General features: G+C 43.2%; 1 protein-coding gene across 1 annotated transcript in view; it reads left to right on the top strand.

Annotated features, from left to right (window-relative positions):
* The first annotated feature begins 1,547 nt into the window (after positions 1–1,547).
* The window catches only part of GNA12 (G protein subunit alpha 12), a 216,652-nt gene continuing 197,036 nt past the window's right edge, over positions 1,548–21,163 (top strand). The window contains exon 1 of the mRNA XM_085629206.1: positions 1,548–3,000. Within this exon, the coding sequence (XP_085485332.1) occupies positions 2,695–3,000 (306 nt within the window). The 5' untranslated portion in view covers positions 1,548–2,694. The remainder of the gene's footprint in view (positions 3,001–21,163) is intronic.

The raw sequence follows: 21,163 nt of genomic DNA on the forward strand, positions 1-21,163 counted from the left end.
TTTTCTGTAGTGCACTGGGCATCCCCAGATACACTTCTGGGTTTCACTTGTACTGGTGTATTCAGTGGTTCGCAGAGCCACTTAACCTGGTGCACACATGATTGTATGAGCATATTTACTAGTTTAAGTTTGGTGTATTGTTCGTAAATCGATTCGTTTTGAGTGCATCACAGCTGTTTTTCCTCTTACTTTTAGCAAGTTTACATTTTCCTGCTCTTTGCCATTTAGTGCTTGCAGACTGTCCTAGGGCACATAACGCGGTTGAGTTGACAGTTGGACTTTGTGAATTCCTCCCAGACAGTCACACAATAGAGGGATTGTGCCAGACTTCAGTGCCAGAGTAGATGGATCAATAGTATACTTTGCTACTTCTTTTATCCTTCCAGTTTTTATCTTTTAATTCTGTTTTCAGTTATATTTGTGTTTAAACTCTGTCTTAGTATTGCAGTCAATTCTTTACACCACTAAGAATCATATTTTTCTGTAACATTAATTAAAACTAAAAAGGGCTTCTTTGCCTGTGCTGGGTAACATGCCTTTCTGCTTTGTGGCATACGCATGCAATTATAATAATAATAATAGTAATAAATAATAATCATCAGAACAGCTTGTCAAGGTCAGACCTATCTGCTTTACCAGCACTTGAATTTCAAATGAATTTGAATGTTTGATTTGAAAAAAAAAGCTAAGCCTCCATGTTGAATCACACATTTTTTTCCATCCAGGTATCAAATTTAGTAAAAGTTTATATCCTGGGTGTGCCATTGGGAAACGTTCCAGCCGTGGCTTAATCTGAAACTTGAAGGGAAAACAAATTGAAAATTCTAGGAATATAACTCAGTGCACAGCCATCCACATTGTAGGTTTATTTTAAATGTGAAGGGAACAAAGTAAAGTATTTTGTCGGGGTTTTCTTTTGAAGCTTATTGTGAATACAACGTATAGTTCTGATTTCTAACTAGGCATCCGTGGTTTGCTATTTGGAAAAAAAATACCAAAATCTGAGATCAGAGCATGGCCAGCATTTTAAGATGTACCGGGGAATCAATATAGTAGTAGGTACTGTGCAGATGTCGGCTTCCAAACTATGATTTGCGGCTGGCTCCTGTTTCGGTAAATTTAGAGGCCATCTTGGAATAATGCTGATTGTCTTTCAATCTGAAGGCAATAATAGTATAATTTTAGAGCAACCAGATTAACTTTCAAAACGGAACTGAATTTACAAAAAAGCTTACTCTAAATACATATAAATGTATTGTGTTAGATTTAATTAGCCTAATACGCTAATCAAAACTAGGGCATTGATTATGAAACCGTTTTTCAAATGTATATGTTGATATAAAAGAAATTATATATACAGAGGTCTCATTTAAATTTAACCTAGTTTGACTATAATCTGCTTGAACGAAGCCACTGAATTTACTGTGATAGGTTTCCCCGCCTCGTTTACGGTCTTCTGCGTAATTTCAACAATAACTTTTGCACCCACCCACATTGGTTTGTGGGCTGGGCTTGTTTCAAATTTCTTTTCACGTACTTTGGTGCTTGTTTTGTAGTCATGTCAGTTAAGTCTAAGGGGCGAGATGGTGCTTAGTGAAACCGGCGGGAGGCGGGTGGAGGGATGTCTTCTGCGCTCCCTTTGTGGCTCCAAACCAGTTCAGATTTTCCTTCAAGATTCCGCCCTATTCCCGGCAGGAGCAGCAGGGCTGGGCGGGACACCACCGAAGATTTATTGAAAACAAACAAAAACTTTTTGCGACGCCTGGTTTTGGGGATTACGGACTTCTCTCTTGTTTGTTCCTACTGAATGAAGAACCGGTGCTGGGCTTTTTTTTGCTTTTTCTCCTTTCATCAGCAGCGACTTTCTTGGTCGAGACGGCGGCGATCGGAGCTGGACAGACAACCTGCACTTAAGTACACTTTCACTATTTGGTAGGTTACACTGACACTACCAAACACTTTACACCAGGGCACACGAACTTTAAATCGGGGTGCTCCTGCACCTCCGTCGTAGCACTTAGGTCCGTGATTCCCAGGTTCCTTTTAGCAGTTGTTAAAGAATATTCGTAGCACATTTATTCTAAAATAGAGCCACTACCACAGCTATTGTTTCGAGGAGGAGCTAAAAATTTACCCCTACTTGTTGTTACCTTCATTCAAAAGACTGATGTTAACTGAGGGTCGCGCCTCGTTTAAGAGCCGAATAGGTGCGCACAGGTACACCCTTAACATCGGGTCAGCATAGGTTAGAAGTAGATCTGAATTCAACAAAAAGTTTGTTTTAGTATCCTTTCCTATGTAGTAGTTTATAGAAAGGCATGTATTTAGTTAACTGGCAGAAATTCCTGCTCTGTCATGTGATTCAGAGTGAACTAATTTTTTTCGATAGAAGCTCTTGCCAACTTTGGCAAAGTTTGCCATACAGAATGGAAGAGAGCGCTTAATTTTCATAAGCAACTAGTGGATATTAATTGCGGTCTTTAATCTTTGTTGTATTTATTATTCTAGCTCCCACCCCCCAAGGTTAGTTAGGCTTCTTAACACTATGTTGGCTCATTACAATCCCTACATAAAAACGTAATATTAGGAGGTTTCCCGCTACACTTCCACTGGTGGCTGTCTCTTGGTTTGGTTTCCATGCTGTTGGATTTGTGTCTGAGACTTTGAATTTTTTTGACTGCCCAATCTGTCACCATGGCTGCTGTGGTCCGGACACTGAGCCGCTGCCTGTTGCCTGCTGAGGCTAGCCGGGAACGGGGCGAGAGTAAAGAGAGGAACAGGGATTCTGAGCGCGAGGCCCGCCGCCGCAGCCGAGACATTGACGCCATGCTGTCCCGGGAGAGGCGTGCTGTCCGGCGGCTGGTGAAGATCCTTCTCCTTGGAGCTGGAGAGAGTGGGAAGTCTACCTTTCTGAAGCAGATGAGGATCATTCACGGCAAAGAGTTTGACCAGAAGGCGTTGCTGGACTTCAGGGACACCATCTTTGAGAACGTCATCAAGGTACAATGCCTGATAATTTTGTTCTTTTCAGTTCTTCTTCTGTTCAGATCACTTTAAGATGGTCAGTGTGTGCATTCGGAAAGATTAAGGGAAGGGGTGTCAGCCTTTCATGCCGTTTTGTATAGAGTCTAATCTGGAAGGTCTATAGGCAAGAATGTCTTTTAGGGGTTGATAGAGGTAGCAGCTTACACGAATGATGTATTTATCCACAACCCGTCACCTCTGTGCTGTGCTTTCAACTTGTGATCGTTGCTACAAGAGATCATCAATCCGATCAATAAGGAGTAAACCTGTCAAAAAAGTAGTCCATATGAATTGGTGCCATGTTTAGAGTGCAAGTTTGAGACCGAGTGTACAACACCCCCCCCCCCCCCCCCCTCAGGGTTACAATAGGGTCTCAAATTTGCCCTGTTACATTAATGCCGCGCTCCTAGACACTATGCAGTGATGTGACTATTTTATTATAACAACTGAAATATTTTCAAGAGATCCACTAAAAGGCTCCAAAACATGGGACATTTGAATTTTTAACCTGTAGAAACAGTTTTAAACTTTTTTGCTCTGCCCTAAAGCCAATTGTATTTACACAGTTGTCGTAAATCCATGTAGATGCTAAATAGGAATGGTTACGTTGTTTTGTTCAGCTCTCTTGCACTCTGAGGTTCTAGATGGCCTTTAATCTCACTTTACCATTTCACATCATGAAGACCTGCTTTATTTGTCCCAGATTGTTGCCATCATTATTCCTGCTGGTAGGTGCATCTATACGTTGACCATCTTTTCTAAGATGAACGTCCTTCTATTACTGCTGAGCCTCTCTCTCTTGACTCATTGTTATAGAATGACATCACTGCAGAAATATGTGATAGCTTATCATGCAGCTGTCTTCCCTATGACCTATAAAACAGGGCTTTATTTGCTTGAGGCCTCTTGTCTATCGTAGAGTTCTTATGGTCGGATTGAATGGGTATTTGTATAGCGCATTGCAAGGACCAAAGCGCTTTCTGGGTAGTTCGATTATGCTATATAGTGTTTCAAATAGGCATGGTTGTGAAGCAAGATCAGCACTAACCTTAAAAAAAAAAAAAAAAAAAAATGCATATAGGATTTAATATTGAAATACAGGAACAATGTGCCATTACTTATTTTTTCTTCCGCTGCTTTCTTTCTCTAATCATAAGGCCAGTGAGGAATTACTATTGCCTCCCACTTGTTTCTGAGAGTATTTTATTGCTGCGTTTACATTGCCCTTACTACCCCTATGTGGGGCCCTGAAGTGCTTGCCTACATGGACAGCATGCTACGACTTGTTGGATGTGTGGTTGGAAGGGTGTTGTCTTTGTTTTTCATCCTATGTGGGAAGTGTTTCCATGTCGTGCGTGATAGTATGTTCAGTTTATTGCAGCAAGTAACACATACAGAAGTTGTATATAGTAAATAGGCTCATAAAAAGCACATTAAAAAATGTGTGTTTGTGTGTGTGTGTATATGTAAATATATTATTTTAATTCTGTGCCATGTCCAGCAAAGGTCCCAACACCTACTCTGTGACTTAGTACCATTAACTCATAACATGGCATCATCAGTCTTTGATTACATGAAAAATAGCAATTTGGAGGTCATCAGCACTACTTTTCACATAAGTAACTGAACCGCTGGACCAGGCTACTAAAACTTGGCCATGTTGCTGGACCATTAGGCCATGGGCTAACTGGTCCAAAACAGGCATATATCATGACTGCTTGCAGCCACAGTATGCATATCGCTGACCATCGTGGCTAGTGCTTTAAATGGGCAGGTACTGAGTGCCTGCACTTTAACCTAAAAGGAAGAGTGCCTGCACTTCTCAGCACTGATGCAAGGCTTTTAATAGAGTACAGTCTGGCACTTCCCAGGAGCAAACGGGTACTATAAATAGTGAGCACCAGCACTTTCATATTTCCATTTTAATCACTGATCGTGGCTAACATTGGCAACAGTTGTTGTTCTTGTCTGTAATATCACTAGTGACTGGAGAGTGTTTGAAACATGAACTCCTATTTCCGAATAAGCGATCTACATGTGCCACATGTGATGGTGTTCATATCATGAGTGATTTCCTGTGTGTCACTTGTGATGCCACTTGCTTTGCCAAAAGTCTCCAAGTGAAAACCTTTGCTATTCCAGTGAAATGCCACAACTGTACATGCAGGGAAGCATTTTCAAGCCAAATGATTAAGATATTTGATCCACCCCATCCAATCTCCTTTAAAAGGCATGGTATTACTTTGTTGATAACTGTCAGTGACGCCTGGTGGTGGTAAGTTCAGTCAAGTTTAAAGTTCATGTTTTGAACTTAATAGCTCGGTATCCCCTGACAATTTGTCGAACTTCTCAGGTCTTGCACAGGAGGAAAATGTCCTGTAGGGTCCATCAATTTTCCTGTCCCAGACCTGAAGCACAGCATTCTATTACAGCCTTAAAATAACCTCTGGTGTTCCCTTTTGACCAGACCCTACTTCAAATTTCTCCAGAGCTGTTGGCAAATTTGTATTCTGTCCTTTCGTTGAAACATCACGATGGATTTAGTCTGCAACTTTGTGCACGGCTTCGAGGCTGCATTCCCTCTTTTCGCTGATAATTGGTGCAATCTCTCTTGCGGATAGTAATACAGGTATACAGCCTAATTACGTTCTCAATACACCATCGTTTATCTCTGACTTTGTGCAATCCTCCTTCTGAGGAAACAAATGTTGTAATGCTATTTATGTAGCATGTGGGGACTGCTCGCCATCAGACAGACCAGGCTGCTTGATTGGGTATTCATGAAGCTTTCGGCTTTATGTGCATTAGCACTCAAAATCCTGCACATAGTAACTGAAAACAGTTGATCGTTTTCTTTTAGTTTGGAGTGATTGAATACAGTGGATCATTTTACTTTTAGTTTTATTGTAATTAACTATTTTCAAACTTTGAAGACCACACATTAATTAATACCCTAGGTGGCATTCTTGTACCCCAGTATTCTACTCTGCTTGTCTAATATTGAGTATCATTTTGTTTCGTTTTGTCGGCTCGGATCAATGATTTGCTAACTTTTTGTTACTGAGTCAAGGTCCTCACAGGATGTTAGTAACAACAAGCTACAGCCTGGAGGCTGTCTGGTGGACTGTGTGAAATTAGTCTTGGAGTTGTGGAGGTGTTGGACATGGGTTTGGGCCAGATCTGCTAGGTCAGCAGCCAGAGAAGTCCACCTGCAAAGGTCGGCACTAATGGGTACACGTGCATTTGTATTCAGGAAGTCAGGATTTTAGCAGGCCTTATCATATCTCCTGTGGAGTCTCTAAATTTAAGGCCCCGATGCAGGGCTGTGTGGGAGCCGGCTCTGATGGTGCCAGTACAGCACAGTTCTTTATTGGCATGCTAGGTAAGACCGGTGATGTTAAATAAAACACGTCTAATACATTAAACATTACAGCCTACTGCTGTAGTGTTCCTAATGCCCCACCCATGAACGCCTATATAAACTTCCATTGCATGTGTCAAACAGGCTTCATTGCTGCCTTGCAGGGCATATTGGAAACGCAACTTTCCTCAAACCTTTTAATCGGGGCCACTGGAATTATGCGATTGCATGGCCACAGCGATTTTCGCATAATCTTAGATTTACTGTATTTGCCACATAATCTGCTGCATAATCGGATTTTAACAAAAAAAGTTGGTTCTAGCTGAAACGGTTCAAAAGTTACTAAGAATGCAGCGACACGTGTTGCAGTGTTAGTGGAAGGCCGTTTGCAAAGGTTGACTGGTCACCTTTCAGTAGCTTATTGTTATATTTGGGTGTTAAACTGGTACTAATGAGGTGCAACTAATGCCCAGGCTGTGTTAACATTTTTTTAAAATTTCAAAATAATGAAATAATAATCTAACCAAATGTGCCACATAATGCCGCATATTTTACTCCACCCTGCCACATAATTTTGTCTTCACGTGGTGCATAATTCCAGAGGGCCTGTCTTTTAATCCAAATATAGTACAGTATTGTGTACTTATCTGTCGTGCAATAAAACTGTTTCAGTCTTGCTGTAGTTAAAACGTCTTATAAATGGATGCGTAAAGTATTGGCAAAGTATTGGCACAACGGAATTTTTCTGCCTGGTTAGACAAGTGCTCCCAGTCCTCGTAGACTTCTCGGTGGTGCCCTTCCACCCATTAATGGTGTACAACTTACAACCGCCACCTCCTTTTGTATTTTAAGGTTATGCCTAGATACCGCTTTCGTTTATTCACTAACTTCCATGTTTTCTCAAAAAAAATCATAGTAAACGCATGTCTGGGATTTTGATCATTGGTCTGAAATTATAATTTATGTTTTCTTAGGCCACACAGCCTACAGAATGGTGGGGTGGATCAACCATTGGCTCGCTTCGCTGTTAGTGACTGCATTTTGCTCTTGCACTTCTATATGGAAAGAAGCCCACTTCCATGCATGACTGTGAGGCCGTGTCATGGATTTTGTTAAATTTATTTTTGCAAGGGATATATTTTTTTCAAACATTCATGCCACCCTTTTAAAGCATCACTTAAAAAAACAAAAAACTTAATGTCTATTGTTTAAGTGCAAGAGACTTCCCAAGGGCAGACCTCTTAGCCAATGTTTATTAGATGTGACCTTCACACAGCATTGGCTGTTTCACCAGCTGCATATAATCAGATACCATACTTTTTAAACTCGTACGTACTTGGGAGGTGCCCCCCCCCCCCGTTCAGTTATTTCCATTTTGTCTGTTCATTTATTTACATTTTAACTCCGGCCTACTATAGCATACAGCTTCGACCAGTGGGTCAGCCCACTTCAGCTATGGGCTCTCTCGTGTTGTAAGTGACAGTGCTTTTGTCTCTTCATAGCTGCACATCCACCTACAAATAAGGATATTTCAGCTGGCTGGTCAACTGATAGTTTTCGTTGGCAATGCTTTTTTTCTTTTCATTCGTTGTTATATATGTGTAATTCTTCCTTGTATGTTTAAATATGTGTTCAGGTTACAAAAATTGAAACGAAACCAAACCACATAAAGGAGCTATAGGGGCAGAGAACAGGTCTTCCCCCCACTCAAAGCATTGATAAACAATAATTGACCTGTTCACACGGTGAAAATACAGTTTGGATACCTATTCTAGTTGTCGAAATATATTAGAAATTTTTTGAAGCAAGTGGTTGCACCATCTATGCTATATGTAGGTATTATTCACCGATAAAAAACATTTTCAACAAAAAGATTGTCTCCATAACCCAAATTTTGTGTCTCTATCACCCCTAAGTGATGGGAAAAAAAAAAGTGTGGGAAATGGAGTGATGGTGCCTCTCGGTAGCACCACCATGGAGGATAAAGCAGGAAGGTACTCGCCTGCTACCTCAGATATCATCATCAGCTACCACCACTCCAGAAAAGGTGTTGGAGAAAAGGAATGGGTAACAACCCACAAGACAAAGTGCTAGGGTGTGTGAAAGAAAAAGCTGTGCTGTGACAACTATATACAACTGTGAGCTAGTACACACTGGCTTGCTATTTTATTCTTGTGCTGTGTGTCTGCTCAAATAAAAATGCCGACATGTTTCATTGCCTTAGGGAAAACTCACGGCAATTTCTTCAGGGCATGGGGTATTGTCAATCCACCCTGCACCGTCACTTGTCTTATTAAAAACTCTGTTAGAGACACAAAAAAGAAGACCAACAACACACAGCAAAATTAGTTGATCACGGATTAAAAAGAGAACCAAAGTGGTATATACTGTATCTTAGACCACTTCTCCTTCAAAGCATTTACCGGGAAAATGCCCAACGGGGGCATACCTTCACCATACACAGAGCATGTGTATGTGTCACTCTGATCACTCCTTCAAGGCTCCTTCTGACAACTCCTATAGTGAGTCTGTAATACATAACGGGGATCATGAGGGATGTAATTATCACAATATTATCATTATCTACTCCGAGAGGAGTTGTTCTGAAATGATTCTATTGTCCCACTCTAAATGTGAGTCCGAGCTTCCCAGATATGCTCTTTTGTAAATGGTAGCACCCAGCATATGGTCAGAAGAATCCTTACGATATAAACTGACCGTTACTCCCCCTTATGATAACCCAGCTAATGAGCCCTCTGTCCCAGTCACTCGCTCTGGCTCTAGTAGAGTACTAGGCACTGAGTGCCCTTTCCTGTTACTATAGTCTATCTTCAGGTTCGTTCACAGGGCGCAGCTCACCGTAAATGTGTCCGTGTCCGGTGTCAACTCGGCTCCATTTTGCCAGCGAGGTCTGTTTCGTCTCTATGAGCAAACGCCTCGTCCCACGTGATCGGGCTAGAGCATACCCACCCACCTAGGGGAATCTAGTTGTTTAACCCTGGTACCATCGCCGCCATCTTAGACTGACAAAGTGCTCAGTGTATTCTTCAATTTATATCCAGAGTTGTCGTTCCCAGAAAGATTAAAACAGTATAACCTCCAAATGTTACATCCAGCTATACCGATGTTGTTAAACTTTAACGCTTCTTACGCCACTGGAGTTTTATCAAGCGTAATCTTTGAAAGATATTTGGGAAATTTATTGCGGATTTCAAACGTCGGACTTCAGACTCACTCGCTAAGGAACTTCTACATTGTGGTTGATTGCATATTCGGATGTCTGGGCCTTCAGAGAAAGTTAGAAATGGTACACTAACTGTTACTCTATAATCACACTACTACGGCAGCGGGAGAAATTTATTGCATCTTTTATGCATACACATCCCACTGTGTGGAGACTGCTGGTGGAGCCTCTACAGTGGTGAGGGAACATCTCTTATCCCATTGTGCAGACGCTCAAGCTGCCTGTATGATGGGTGTACATTAAGGGTGGGCGTAGTTCGCGAAGTAGCACTTCGCGAAGCTACGCAAAGTGAAGTTCGCACTACGCGAGCTACGCGTAGCACTTCGCGAGCTACGCGTAGCACTTCGCGAACTGCGAAGTAACATGTTCGCACTGTGCAAGATGTTGTTTTCAATGATTGCACAGTGCGGACAAGCAACCGGCACTGTGCAATCATTGAAAATGGCATCTTGCACAGTGCGAGCTGTAGTTTTCTGCTGCTCGAGTAGATTTTTACTCGAGCTGCAGCTTTCTCAACGCGAACTGGTAGTTTCTCATCGCGAGCGGTCGCGAGCATACGCGACCCCTCGCAATGAGAAACCTGACCTTCTCGCGTTGGGAATCTCGCCGGGAGGTTTATTTTCCATGCTCGCGATCGCGAACAAGGAAAAAGTCTCGCCAGGATGTCATTTTGCTTGCTCGCGGTCGCCAACTTGACGTTGAGGACCGCGAGCAAGCAAAAAATGACCGCAGCACTACGCAACACTACGCTACGCGTGTTCGCACTGTGCTACGTGCAGTTCGCGTAGCGCGAAGTAGCGCGAACTTCGCAAACTACGCGAGCGTAGCGTAGTTCTTCGCCCAGGCCTAGTGTACATAGGTTTGATGGAAACCCCTAGGTTGCAGACCCGTTTACTACATTCAGAGTCCCCTAACTTTATTAACACATCCTGTATAAACAACCAGAGCCCATAACACTAATGGGTTGGAACTATCACTTGTCCTCGTTACCAGTGGGTGCAAATCATGTGCGCCATCCTAAAAGGAAGGATAAAGCAGCGAAATGGACTATAGGGTTACTTTATTCCATTCAATAAGATCGTTCAGTCCAGTTTGATCTGTACCCTCCTGATAAATCCAGCGTGCTTCCCTTGTGCTCAATCTGGATTCTATGTTGTATTGGTCTCCCATTACCCTCTCTAGAACCACCCAACGCACATCCCGTGGGGTGTGTTTATGAGACTGGAAGTGTTGTACCAATCTAGTGCTTAGTTTGCCTGCACGTAGTGTACTGAGATGTTCTTGTATCTTAATTTTAACCTTCCTGGTGGTGAGGCCAATGTAATGGAAATCACAGGGGCACGTCAATCTGTAGATCACATTTGATGTATTACAATTGCTGAATTTATTTAGGAACCAAGTTTTGTTTTGTACAAGGATGACACTTTTTGTAACGGATGTGAACTCACACACTGAGCAATTTCCGCACGGGTAATGTCCCTGCGGAATATTTGTCTCCCGTAGATCTGGTTTGGGTCTGGTGTGTACCAAGCGGTCACGGATGTTAGCTGATCTCCTGAATGCAAACCGCGGTGGGGGCATTTTCATGTTTGTAGTGTTCAACAGGTGCCAATGTTTGCGGATGACTTGTCTGATTTTGGAGGAAAGGGGGCCGAAAGTGGTGACCACCGGGATGCAGTCGCCCTTTTTCCTGGGAGTTTTTTCCAAAAGGGCAGCTCGGGGCGTGTTATATGCTCTTTTCCTTGCCTGTTTTATCACCTTTTTGGGATATGCTCGATTCTCTAACTTACTGGCCAGGACACTGGACTGTTCAGAGTATTGTTGTAAAGTGGAACAGTTCCGACGATATCTTAAAAACTGTCCCACGGGTAGATTATCCCGGAGGGCTCTGGGATGGTATGACCTACAATGAAGCAGAGTTTTTATCCGTTGGCTTCTGGTGCACTTTTGTCACTAGGCCATCAAGTTCCGCCTGGATATCAAGGTCTAGGTAGACAGCTGATGTTCTGCTCACCGACCACGTGAATTTTAAACCATCATCCAAACCATTAATCCAAGTTAGAAACTCATAAAGTCTCTCCTCTGTTCCCTCCCATATACATAGTACATCGTCTATGTACCTCTTCCAGAGAACAATGTTGCTCTGGAAGAGGTTGGTGTCAGGGTAGATGTAATAAGCCTCGAACTGGCCCACATAGATGCAGGCCAGACTTGGGGCAAAGGTAGCCCCCATCGAGGTACCGGACACCTGGAGGTATATCTGGTCCTTGCATGAGAAACAATTTTGAGTTAATGCGATCTCTATGCATTGTAGGACAAAAGTTTGGGGAGTGTCATAGAACCATTCACAGTCCCTCAGGGCGCGAGCTGCTGCCACCAGCGTGGCTTCCTGAGGGATACTGGTGTACAATGATTCTATGTCTATGGTCACAAGGAATTGATTGGCGGAGTCATATGCTACATTCTCAGGACTTCGGTGGTGTCTTGGAGGTACGAGGGTTGGGTGATAACACATTCTCTCAAGAAGAAATCGGCAAACTGTGAGAGTGGTTCGAGTAAGGACTGGATGGCAGATACTATAGGGCGTCCCGGAGGAGGGCGTTGTTTCTTATGAATTTTAGGTACAATGTAGAATGCCGGAATTCTCGGTTTGGTATTAATCAAAAATTCGGCTTCTCTATATGTGACCCATTTCTTTTCCTTAGCCTCCGTTACCAGTTTGATGATGGTCGCTTGTAGGTCTTTTGTGGGGTCCCGTGCCAGGGGTCTGTAATTACAACGGTTGCCCAAAAGTCTGGCCACTTCAGTATCATATTCTTGTGTGTCCATCACTACCACTGCGCCGCCCTTGTCGGCTGGCTTGATAGTGATGGCTTGGTTACTCTGAAGACTTTACAGTGCTTGCCAATCTGTGTGGCGCATGTTCCTATGAGCCACAGCTTGAGTCTTTTGTTCCAGTTGAAGAATGTCTTGTAGAACCTTTTGTTCAAACACCGTTACCTCAGGGCCCACTGTGTTATGAGGAGGACAAAATTGGGAAGGGCAACGTAGGTTAGTTGAAAAAAGCGAAACATTCTCCTTCTCCTTTCCCTCAAAAAACTTTTTAAGTTTGATTTTCCTCAAGAGACCATGGAGTTCAGCCCGAAGTTGGAACCCATCGTGTTGTGGGGTGGGTACAAATCCTAACCCTTTGTTTAGAACTTCAAGTTCAGTGTCCATTAGTTGATATTTTGAAAGATTGACCACAATGTTGTTAATCGCAGTTATAGGGGTGTTCTGCCTCTGCTGCGTGTGATCCTGGGGGAAGAAGACTGCCAGGTTGGATTCAGATTCTGACGGGCCCGGCCCCTTCCCCTGCCCCGACCTCTCTGATTGAACCCTCTTTGGTCCCCCGGGTTGTGAGTTTGTTGCCCTAAAAAAACCCAGAACCATGTTCTTCTACCCTGACGGCAGAAGAACATGGTTCTTCTGCCGTCAGGGTAGAAGAACTCCCAACAATTGGACATTCGAGAACACAAGTAGTGAGGGTGAGGACCCTAATGTTCCACTGGCTACCACCAATCAGAGGGTCACGTTTAACCCCCAGGACAGAACTAATGAGGACTTGGGAGCCATGTTCAGGGTTTTTAGGGCAACAAACTCACAACCCGGGGGACCAAAGAGGGTTCAATCAGAGAGGTCGGGGCAGGGGAAGGGGCCGGGCCCGTCAGAATCTGAATCCAACCTGGCAGTCTTCTTCCCCCAGGATCACACGCAGCAGAGGCAGAACACCCCTATAACTGCGATTAACAACATTGTGGTCCATCTTTCAAAATATCAACTAACGGACACTGAACTTGAAGTTCTAAACAAAGGGTTAGGATTTGTACCCACCCCACAACACGATGGGTTCCAACTTCGGGCTGAACTCCATGGTCTCTTGAGGAAAATCAAACTTAAAAAGTTTTTTGAGGGAAAGGAGAAGGAGAATGTTTCGCTTTTTTCAACTAACCTACGTTGCCCTTCCCAATTTTGTCCTCCTCATAACACAGTGGGCCCTGAGGTAACGGTGTTTGAACAAAAGGTTCTACAAGACATTCTTCAACTGGAACAAAAGACTCAAGCTGTGGCTCATAGGAACATGCGCCACACAGATTGGCAAGCACTGTAAAGTCTTCAGAGTAACTAAGCCATCACTATCAAGCCAGCCGACAAGGGCGGCGCAGTGGTAGTGATGGACACACAAGAATATGATACTGAAGTGGCCAGACTTTTGGGCAACCGTTGTAATTACAGACCCCTGGCACGGGACCCCACAAAAGACCTACAAGCGACCATCATCAAACTGGTAACGGAGGCTAAGGAAAAGAAATGGGTTACATATAGAGAAGCCGAATTTTTGATTAATACCAAACCGAGAATTCCGGCATTCTACATTGTACCTAAAATTCATAAGAAACAACGCCCTCCTCCGGGACGCCCTATAGTATCTGGCATCCAGTCCTTACTCGAACCACTCTCTCTCTCAAGAAGAAATCGGCAAACTGTGAATGTGTTATCACCCAACCCTCGTACCTCCAAGACACCACCGATGTCCTGAGAATGCTAGAGAATGTAGCATAGGACTCCGCCAATCAATTCCTTGTGACCATAGACATAGAATCATTGTACACCAGTATCCCTCAGGAAGCCACGCTGGTGGCAGCAGCTCGCGCCCTGAGGGACTGTGAATGGTTCTATGACACTCCCCAAACTTTTGTCCTACAATGCATAGAGATCGCATTAACTCAAAATAATTTCTCATGCAAGGACCAGATATACCTCCAGGTGTCCGGTACCTTGATGGGGGCTACCTTTGCCCCAAGTCTGGCCTGCATCTATGTGGGCCAGTTCGAGGCTTATTACATCTACCCTGACACCAACCTCTTCCAGAGCAACATTGTTCTCTGGAAGAGGTACATAGACGATGTACTATGTATATGGGAGGGAACAGAAGAGAGACTTTGAGTTTCTAAATTGGATTAATGGTTTGGATGATTGTTTAAAATTCACGTGGTCGGTGAGCAGAACATCAGCTGTCTACCTAGACCTTGATATCCAGGCGGAACTTGATGGCCTAGTGACAAAAGTGCACCAGAAGCCAACGGATAAAAACTCTCTGCTTCATTGTAGGTCATACCATCCCAGAGCCCTCCGGGATAATCTACCCGTGGGACAGTTTTTAAGATATCGTCGGAACTGTTCCACTTTACAACAATACTCTGAACAGTCCAGTGTCCTGGCCAGTAAGTTAGAGAATCGAGCATATCCCAAAAAGGTGATAAAACAGGCAAGGAAAAGAGCATATAACACGCCCCGAGCTGCCCTTTTGGAAAAAACTCCCAGGAAAAAGGGCGACTGCATCCCGGTGGTCACCACTTTCGGCCCCCTTTCCACCAAAATCAGACAAGTCATCCGCAAACATTGGCACCTGTTGAACACTACAAACATGAAAATGCCCCCACCGCGGTTTGCATTCAGGAGATCAACTAACATCCGTGACCGCTTGGTACACACCAGACCCAAACCAGATCTACGGGAGACAAATATTCCGCAGGGACATTACCCGTGCGGAAATTGCTCAGTGTGTGAGTTCACATCCGTTACAAAAAGTGTCATCCTTGTACAAAACAAAACTTGGTTCCTAAATAAATTCAGCAATTGTAATACATCAAATGTGATCTACAGATTGACGTGCCCCTGTGATTTCCATTACATTGGCCTCACCACCAGGAAGGTTAAAATTAAGATACAAGAACATCTCAGTACACTACGTGCAGGCAAACTAAGCACTAGATTGGTACAACACTTCCAGTCTCATAAACACACCCCACGGGATGTGCGTTGGGTGGTTCTAGAGAGGGTAATGGGAGACCAATACAACATAGAATCCAGATTGAGCACAAGGGAAGCACGCTGGATTTATCAGGAGGGTACAGATCAAACTGGACTGAACGATCTTATTGAATGGAATAAAGTAACCCTATAGTCCATTTCACTGCTTTATCCTTCCTTTTAGGATGGCGCACATGATTTGCACCCACTGGTAACGAGGACAAGTGATAGTTCCAACCCATTAGTGTTATGGGCTCTGGTTGTTTATACAGGATGTGTTAATAAAGTTAGGGGACTCTGAATGTAGTAAACGGGTCTGCAACCTAGGGGTTTCCATCAAACCTATGTACACCCATCATACAGGCAGCTTGAGCGTCTGCACAATGGGATAAGAGATGTTCCCTCACCACTGTAGAGGCTCCACCAGCAGTCTCCACACAGTGGGATGTGTATGCATAAAAGATGCAATAAATTTCTCCCGCTGCCGTAGTAGTGTGATTATAGAGTAACAGTTAGTGTACCATTTCTAACTTTCTCTGAAGGCCCAGACATCCGAATATGCAATCAACCACAATGTAGAAGTTCCTTAGCGAGTGAGTCTGAAGTCCGACGTTTGAAATCCGCAATAAATTTCCCAAATATCTTTCAAAGATTACGCTTGATAAAACTCCAGTGGCGTAAGAAGCGTTAAAGTTTAACAACATCGGTATAGCTGGATGTAACATTTGGAGGTTATACTGTTTTAATCTTTCTGGGAACGACAACTCTGGATATAAATTGAAGAATACACTGAGCACTTTGTCAGTCTAAGATGGCGGCGATGGTACCAGGGTTAAACAACTAGATTCCCCTAGGTGGGTGGGTATGCTCTAGCCCGATCACGTGGGACGAGGCGTTTGCTCATAGAGACGAAACAGACCTCGCTGGCAAAATGGAGCCGAGTTGACACCGGACACGGACACATTTACGGTGAGCTGCGCCCTGTGAACGAACCTGAAGATAGACTATAGTAACAGGAAAGGGCACTCAGTGCCTAGTACTCTACTAGAGCCAGAGCGAGTGACTGGGACAGAGGGCTCATTAGCTGGGTTATCATAAGGGGGAGTAACGGTCAGTTTATATCGTAAGGATTCTTCTGACCATATGCTGGGTGCTACCATTTACAAAAGAGCATATCTGGGAAGCTCGGACTCACATTTAGAGTGGGACAATAGAATCATTTCAGAACAACTCCTCTCGGAGTAGATAATGATAATATTGTGATAATTACATCCCTCATGATCCCCGTTATGTATTACAGACTCACTATAGGAGTTGTCAGAAGGAGCCTTGAAGGAGTGATCAGAGTGACACATACACATGCTCCAGGGTGAAGGTATGCCCCCGTTGGGCATTTTCCCGGTAAATGCTTTGAAGGAGAAGTGGTCTAAGATACAGTATATACCACTTTGGTTCTCTTTTTAATCCGTGACCAACTAATTTTGCTGTGTTGTTCTTCTTTTTTGTGTCTCTAACAGAGTTTTTAATAAGACAAGTGACGGTGCAGGGTGGATTGACAATACCCCATGCCCTGAAGAAATTGCCGTGAGTTTTCCCTAAGGCAATGAAACATGTCGGCATTTTTATTTGAGCAGACACACAGCACAAGAATAAAATAGCAAGCCAGTGTGTACTAGCTCACAGTTGTATATAGTTGTCACAGCACAGCTTTTTCTTTCACACACCCTAGCACTTTGTCTTGTGGGTTGTTACCCATTCCTTTTCTCCAACACCTTTTCATTTTCTGGAGTGGTGGTAGCTGATGATGATATCTGAGGTAGCAGGCGAGTACCTTCCTGCTTTATCCTCCATGGTGGTGCTACCGAGAGGCACCATCACTCCATTTCCCACACTTTTTTTTTTCCCATCACTTAGGGGTGATAGAGACACAAAATTTGGGTTATGGAGACAATCTTTTTGTTGAAAATGTTTTTTATCGGTGAATAATACCTACATATAGCATAGATGGTGCAACCACTTGCTTCAAAAAATTTCTAATATATTTCGACAACTAGAATAGGTATCCAAACAGTATTTTCACCGTGTGAACAGGTCAATTATTGTTTATTAATACAAAAATTGAAAGCCAATACTATATTTTCCTTGTGCTAATAAGAATCCTATTTTGTTATGTTGTGTATTAAAACTAAAAGATGTTTCTGTGCCTGTTATCTGTTGTAAGAACAAATAAAATTGAGCGTGACAGTTACATTGTTCTTAATTTTAAAATGTAATTGCAAGCATATGACTGCCACTTCTAGGTAGCAGAATGATTTTTTTTTTTCTTTGTCTGGCCCAGAGACAACTTCCAGTACCTTTCTATGACTCACTTAAACACACAATCGAATTGAAAACATATGTAGATACTTACAGAGGCCCTTGTCGGCCATCTTCGTGCATTGCTGTGGGCATCTTTCACGTTTTGCTTCCGTGAAATTGATCAACCCATTTCATCCTTTTGACTTGCACTTTGAGTGCAGACATCTTGTCTGACCATATGCACAGCCGCCTGAAAAGTAGTGCACTTAAGTGCTGGGGCTGGTGTGCCAAGACCGCTGGGTCAGTCCTTTATTTTTATATTATTTGTTTTCCAATTTTTTATTTATAATGCATAGTTTTGCAAATAAATATTAAAGTGCACTCTTGCCACAGCCAGACTGGTTTGTTTTGACAGCGGTTGTTCTTGGTAGTTGCCAGACAGAGCATGTTCGCTCTGCTGTATCTACAAAATGTTAAGTGCTTAGGTTTGAACACATGCTTCTACTCTACTCTTCATCTGTCACCCTTTTAGTAATATTTATTTAAAACAATTTAGTCGTGCCCCCCCCCCCCCCCCTCTCTGCCCGCACCAATGTACAACTGTAAGCACTACGGTCCCAGCTCCTCACTGTTGCAGGTAGCCCAGTAGCACAATTGTTGACAATCCCAGTTTCCCCTCAAGATGGAATTTTGGGCAAAACGTGTTTTTTCCCACGCCCTACTAACTTCTCTTTTTCATAAAAAATAAAAATACATAGTAGGAATAACTACCGTCCACCCGAGATTTGTTTAGTGCTAGACATTTACATAGTAAATATAATATGTGTCTCTTCTGCTTGCTGTCTGTAACCAAATTCTGCACGCTTATGCTTAGACTCCAGCGTATGGTGGAATATTTATTAGACTCAGTGAATACTTGTAAGGCTGGCTAGGGTTTTTACCAGGTTTGTTACAAATAATCCATATTCTGAATGTCCACATTGTAGTGAGGCATAGCACGTGGAGTCAGCATTTATTGCACCACAATGCATGTTCTACCCTTTTACCTGGCGTTTACATCATTGTATTTCTCCAGGTTTTTACCAGGCAGAATCTGTTAGACCTATGCCAAAACTATCACACAACTCAGAATTCGGATCCATGAGCAATGACTGGAATGTACCCGTACAGAATCTGTGCTTTTGAGATGTAATACTTGTAGTTCAGTTAATTACTGTGCTTTATGGCTGTTTCCCAACTGTGGGTCGTTAGCAGATTTTTGGTGGGTTGTTAAAGTCCAAGCAATAAATAATGATTCCTTAGAATTCTGCATTTATCTTGTCACATTTGTTCTGCTTCAAAGACAGTTTTAATATGTCAGGCTTCGTTTTCTGCTACTTATTTTCTAACAAGGAGACAGGCGTTTACAGACTCTTTTCACTTTGTAATGAGAGACATGAAGGACATTGGGTGACAGTCTTGCTGGGCTACACGGAGTGTGAAAGGAAAGACTGTAGGATGTCATTTTTTCGTAACACACAACCGAATGTAAATGCCTGTAATGAACTGTACAGATTCACCATTTTGGAAAGCAAAAAGAAAGCCCCATTTTGTTGTTGTAATTCTGAAGTGTGATTTTAATAGGATCGGAAGAAATCGATACACTTTAGTTGATGATGCAGAAATAATTAATATTCACAAACTATTTCCACACATCATTTGCGTGCAATATAGATCTAAAAGTAAAACGTTATATGCTAATTTAGTGGAAAACGTGCCGTCTGTAAATCGCCTTGCAATGCTTTAGTTACATTACCCACCTCGTGGTAATTAAATCTAGCTGGGTCACAAGTTTGTCGTTCTAAAAATTGGTTGTGGTTCAAAAAAAGTTTGGGAAGCAGTGCTCTATGGATTTCTTGTCTTTTATGCAGGGCTGGTTCTAGGATTTTTGGGGCCCTGGGCCGAAAGGGAATATGCGAGACCCCTCTAATTTACATATGACACATTCAGGGCTCCAGAAGCTGCTTCGTTTAGACTCCTCCTGGGCCGCAGCTGCTCCTCTCCGCCACCTACAAGCACCTCTTTTACAGCCCATATTGGGCTGAAGGTTTGAGAATTGCTTGTGGGCTGATAGTTAAAACTGTGGGAGCGCTAAAGTGCTGGACAATGGGCCTCCCGCAGTGTCTCTGAATGGGCAGGTGCATAATTGCAGCACACACCTGCAAAATGTCTTCTTGCAACTGGGACAAGAGGAAGTGTCCCCACTCCCCTCCCCACATCATCCTTAAGAGGCCCAGGGAGGGGGACCTCCTCCTATGGGCCCAATTGCGAAGAGACTCCTTTCTTTCAACTGGCTCGGCAGGAGTACAGGTGGTGTGTTGCACTAGTGTGCAACTCCCCCTCGCATCCGCAGAAACAGAACCGGCAGAAGAGCCTTTTCCTACATTGCAGCCAACTCCTGGAACGAGCTCCCAATCAACATCAGACGCTCGCCTACCCTGCACATCTTCAGGAAGAAGCTCAAGACCTGGCTCTTCAACTGAACCGGAGCTGCACCCCAAACCCCCCGGTGCCTTGAGACCCTTCTGGGTGAGTAGCACGCTTTATAAACCCCTGATTGATTGACTCATACAGACATCCACCCAACCTCTCAGTTCGGCTTGTTACAAAAAAAAAAAATACAATAGGCAACATCAGGGATGACTAAGTCAACGTTTGTGGCTTGCATTTTGAGTCCTGCCTAAAACATTAAAAAAAGCCTCATTGGAAGGAAAAATTATTCAATTGTTTATACAATGCAGCTAGGAGATCGAGAATTTTGACTTGCAAGAATAAGGTGTACTGTTGAGATGTAGTATATTAAAAAAAAAAAAAAAATCCCTTCTGCATTGCAATGTAAGCACTCCATAGGAAGTTACATCACGATACACTGAACAACCAATACTATGAGGTGAGAAATAATTTTCTTATGGGATGAGCCAAAGTCTACTCTGTGTAATTTAAAGAATTGTTAATAATAGATTTTGCACTCAAGCCTCAAACGGAGCAGTGTGAGTGTAAGAAAAAAATGGAGGATGTGCATATGTTTGTGACAACCTTTTTAAAGCAACTTGCGTTCTTGAGCTCCATGTTAAAGGATCTGCGCTGCAATTCTAGCAAGTATTTGGAAGGCCGGTATGTCTACCTCGTATTCTAATGACATCCATTGGCTTTGCCGGCATATGTGTGCGGTTGTAGTAAGCTGCCTGGTGGCGTCTAGACGGCGGTAGAGATGAGCATACAGGGACACTCGCAGTACAAGCAGAGTCCACATTGACAGAGAAGAAAAGCCACTGGTGGGGATGAAAAGAGCTATCAGGAGTGCAGAAAAGAAGGGGAGAGCTGCATTAAAGTATTGAGTGTAA

This window comes from Triturus cristatus, chromosome 10 (genome assembly GCF_964204655.1).
Source record: "Triturus cristatus chromosome 10, aTriCri1.1, whole genome shotgun sequence".
Lineage (NCBI taxonomy): Eukaryota > Metazoa > Chordata > Amphibia > Caudata > Salamandridae > Triturus > Triturus cristatus.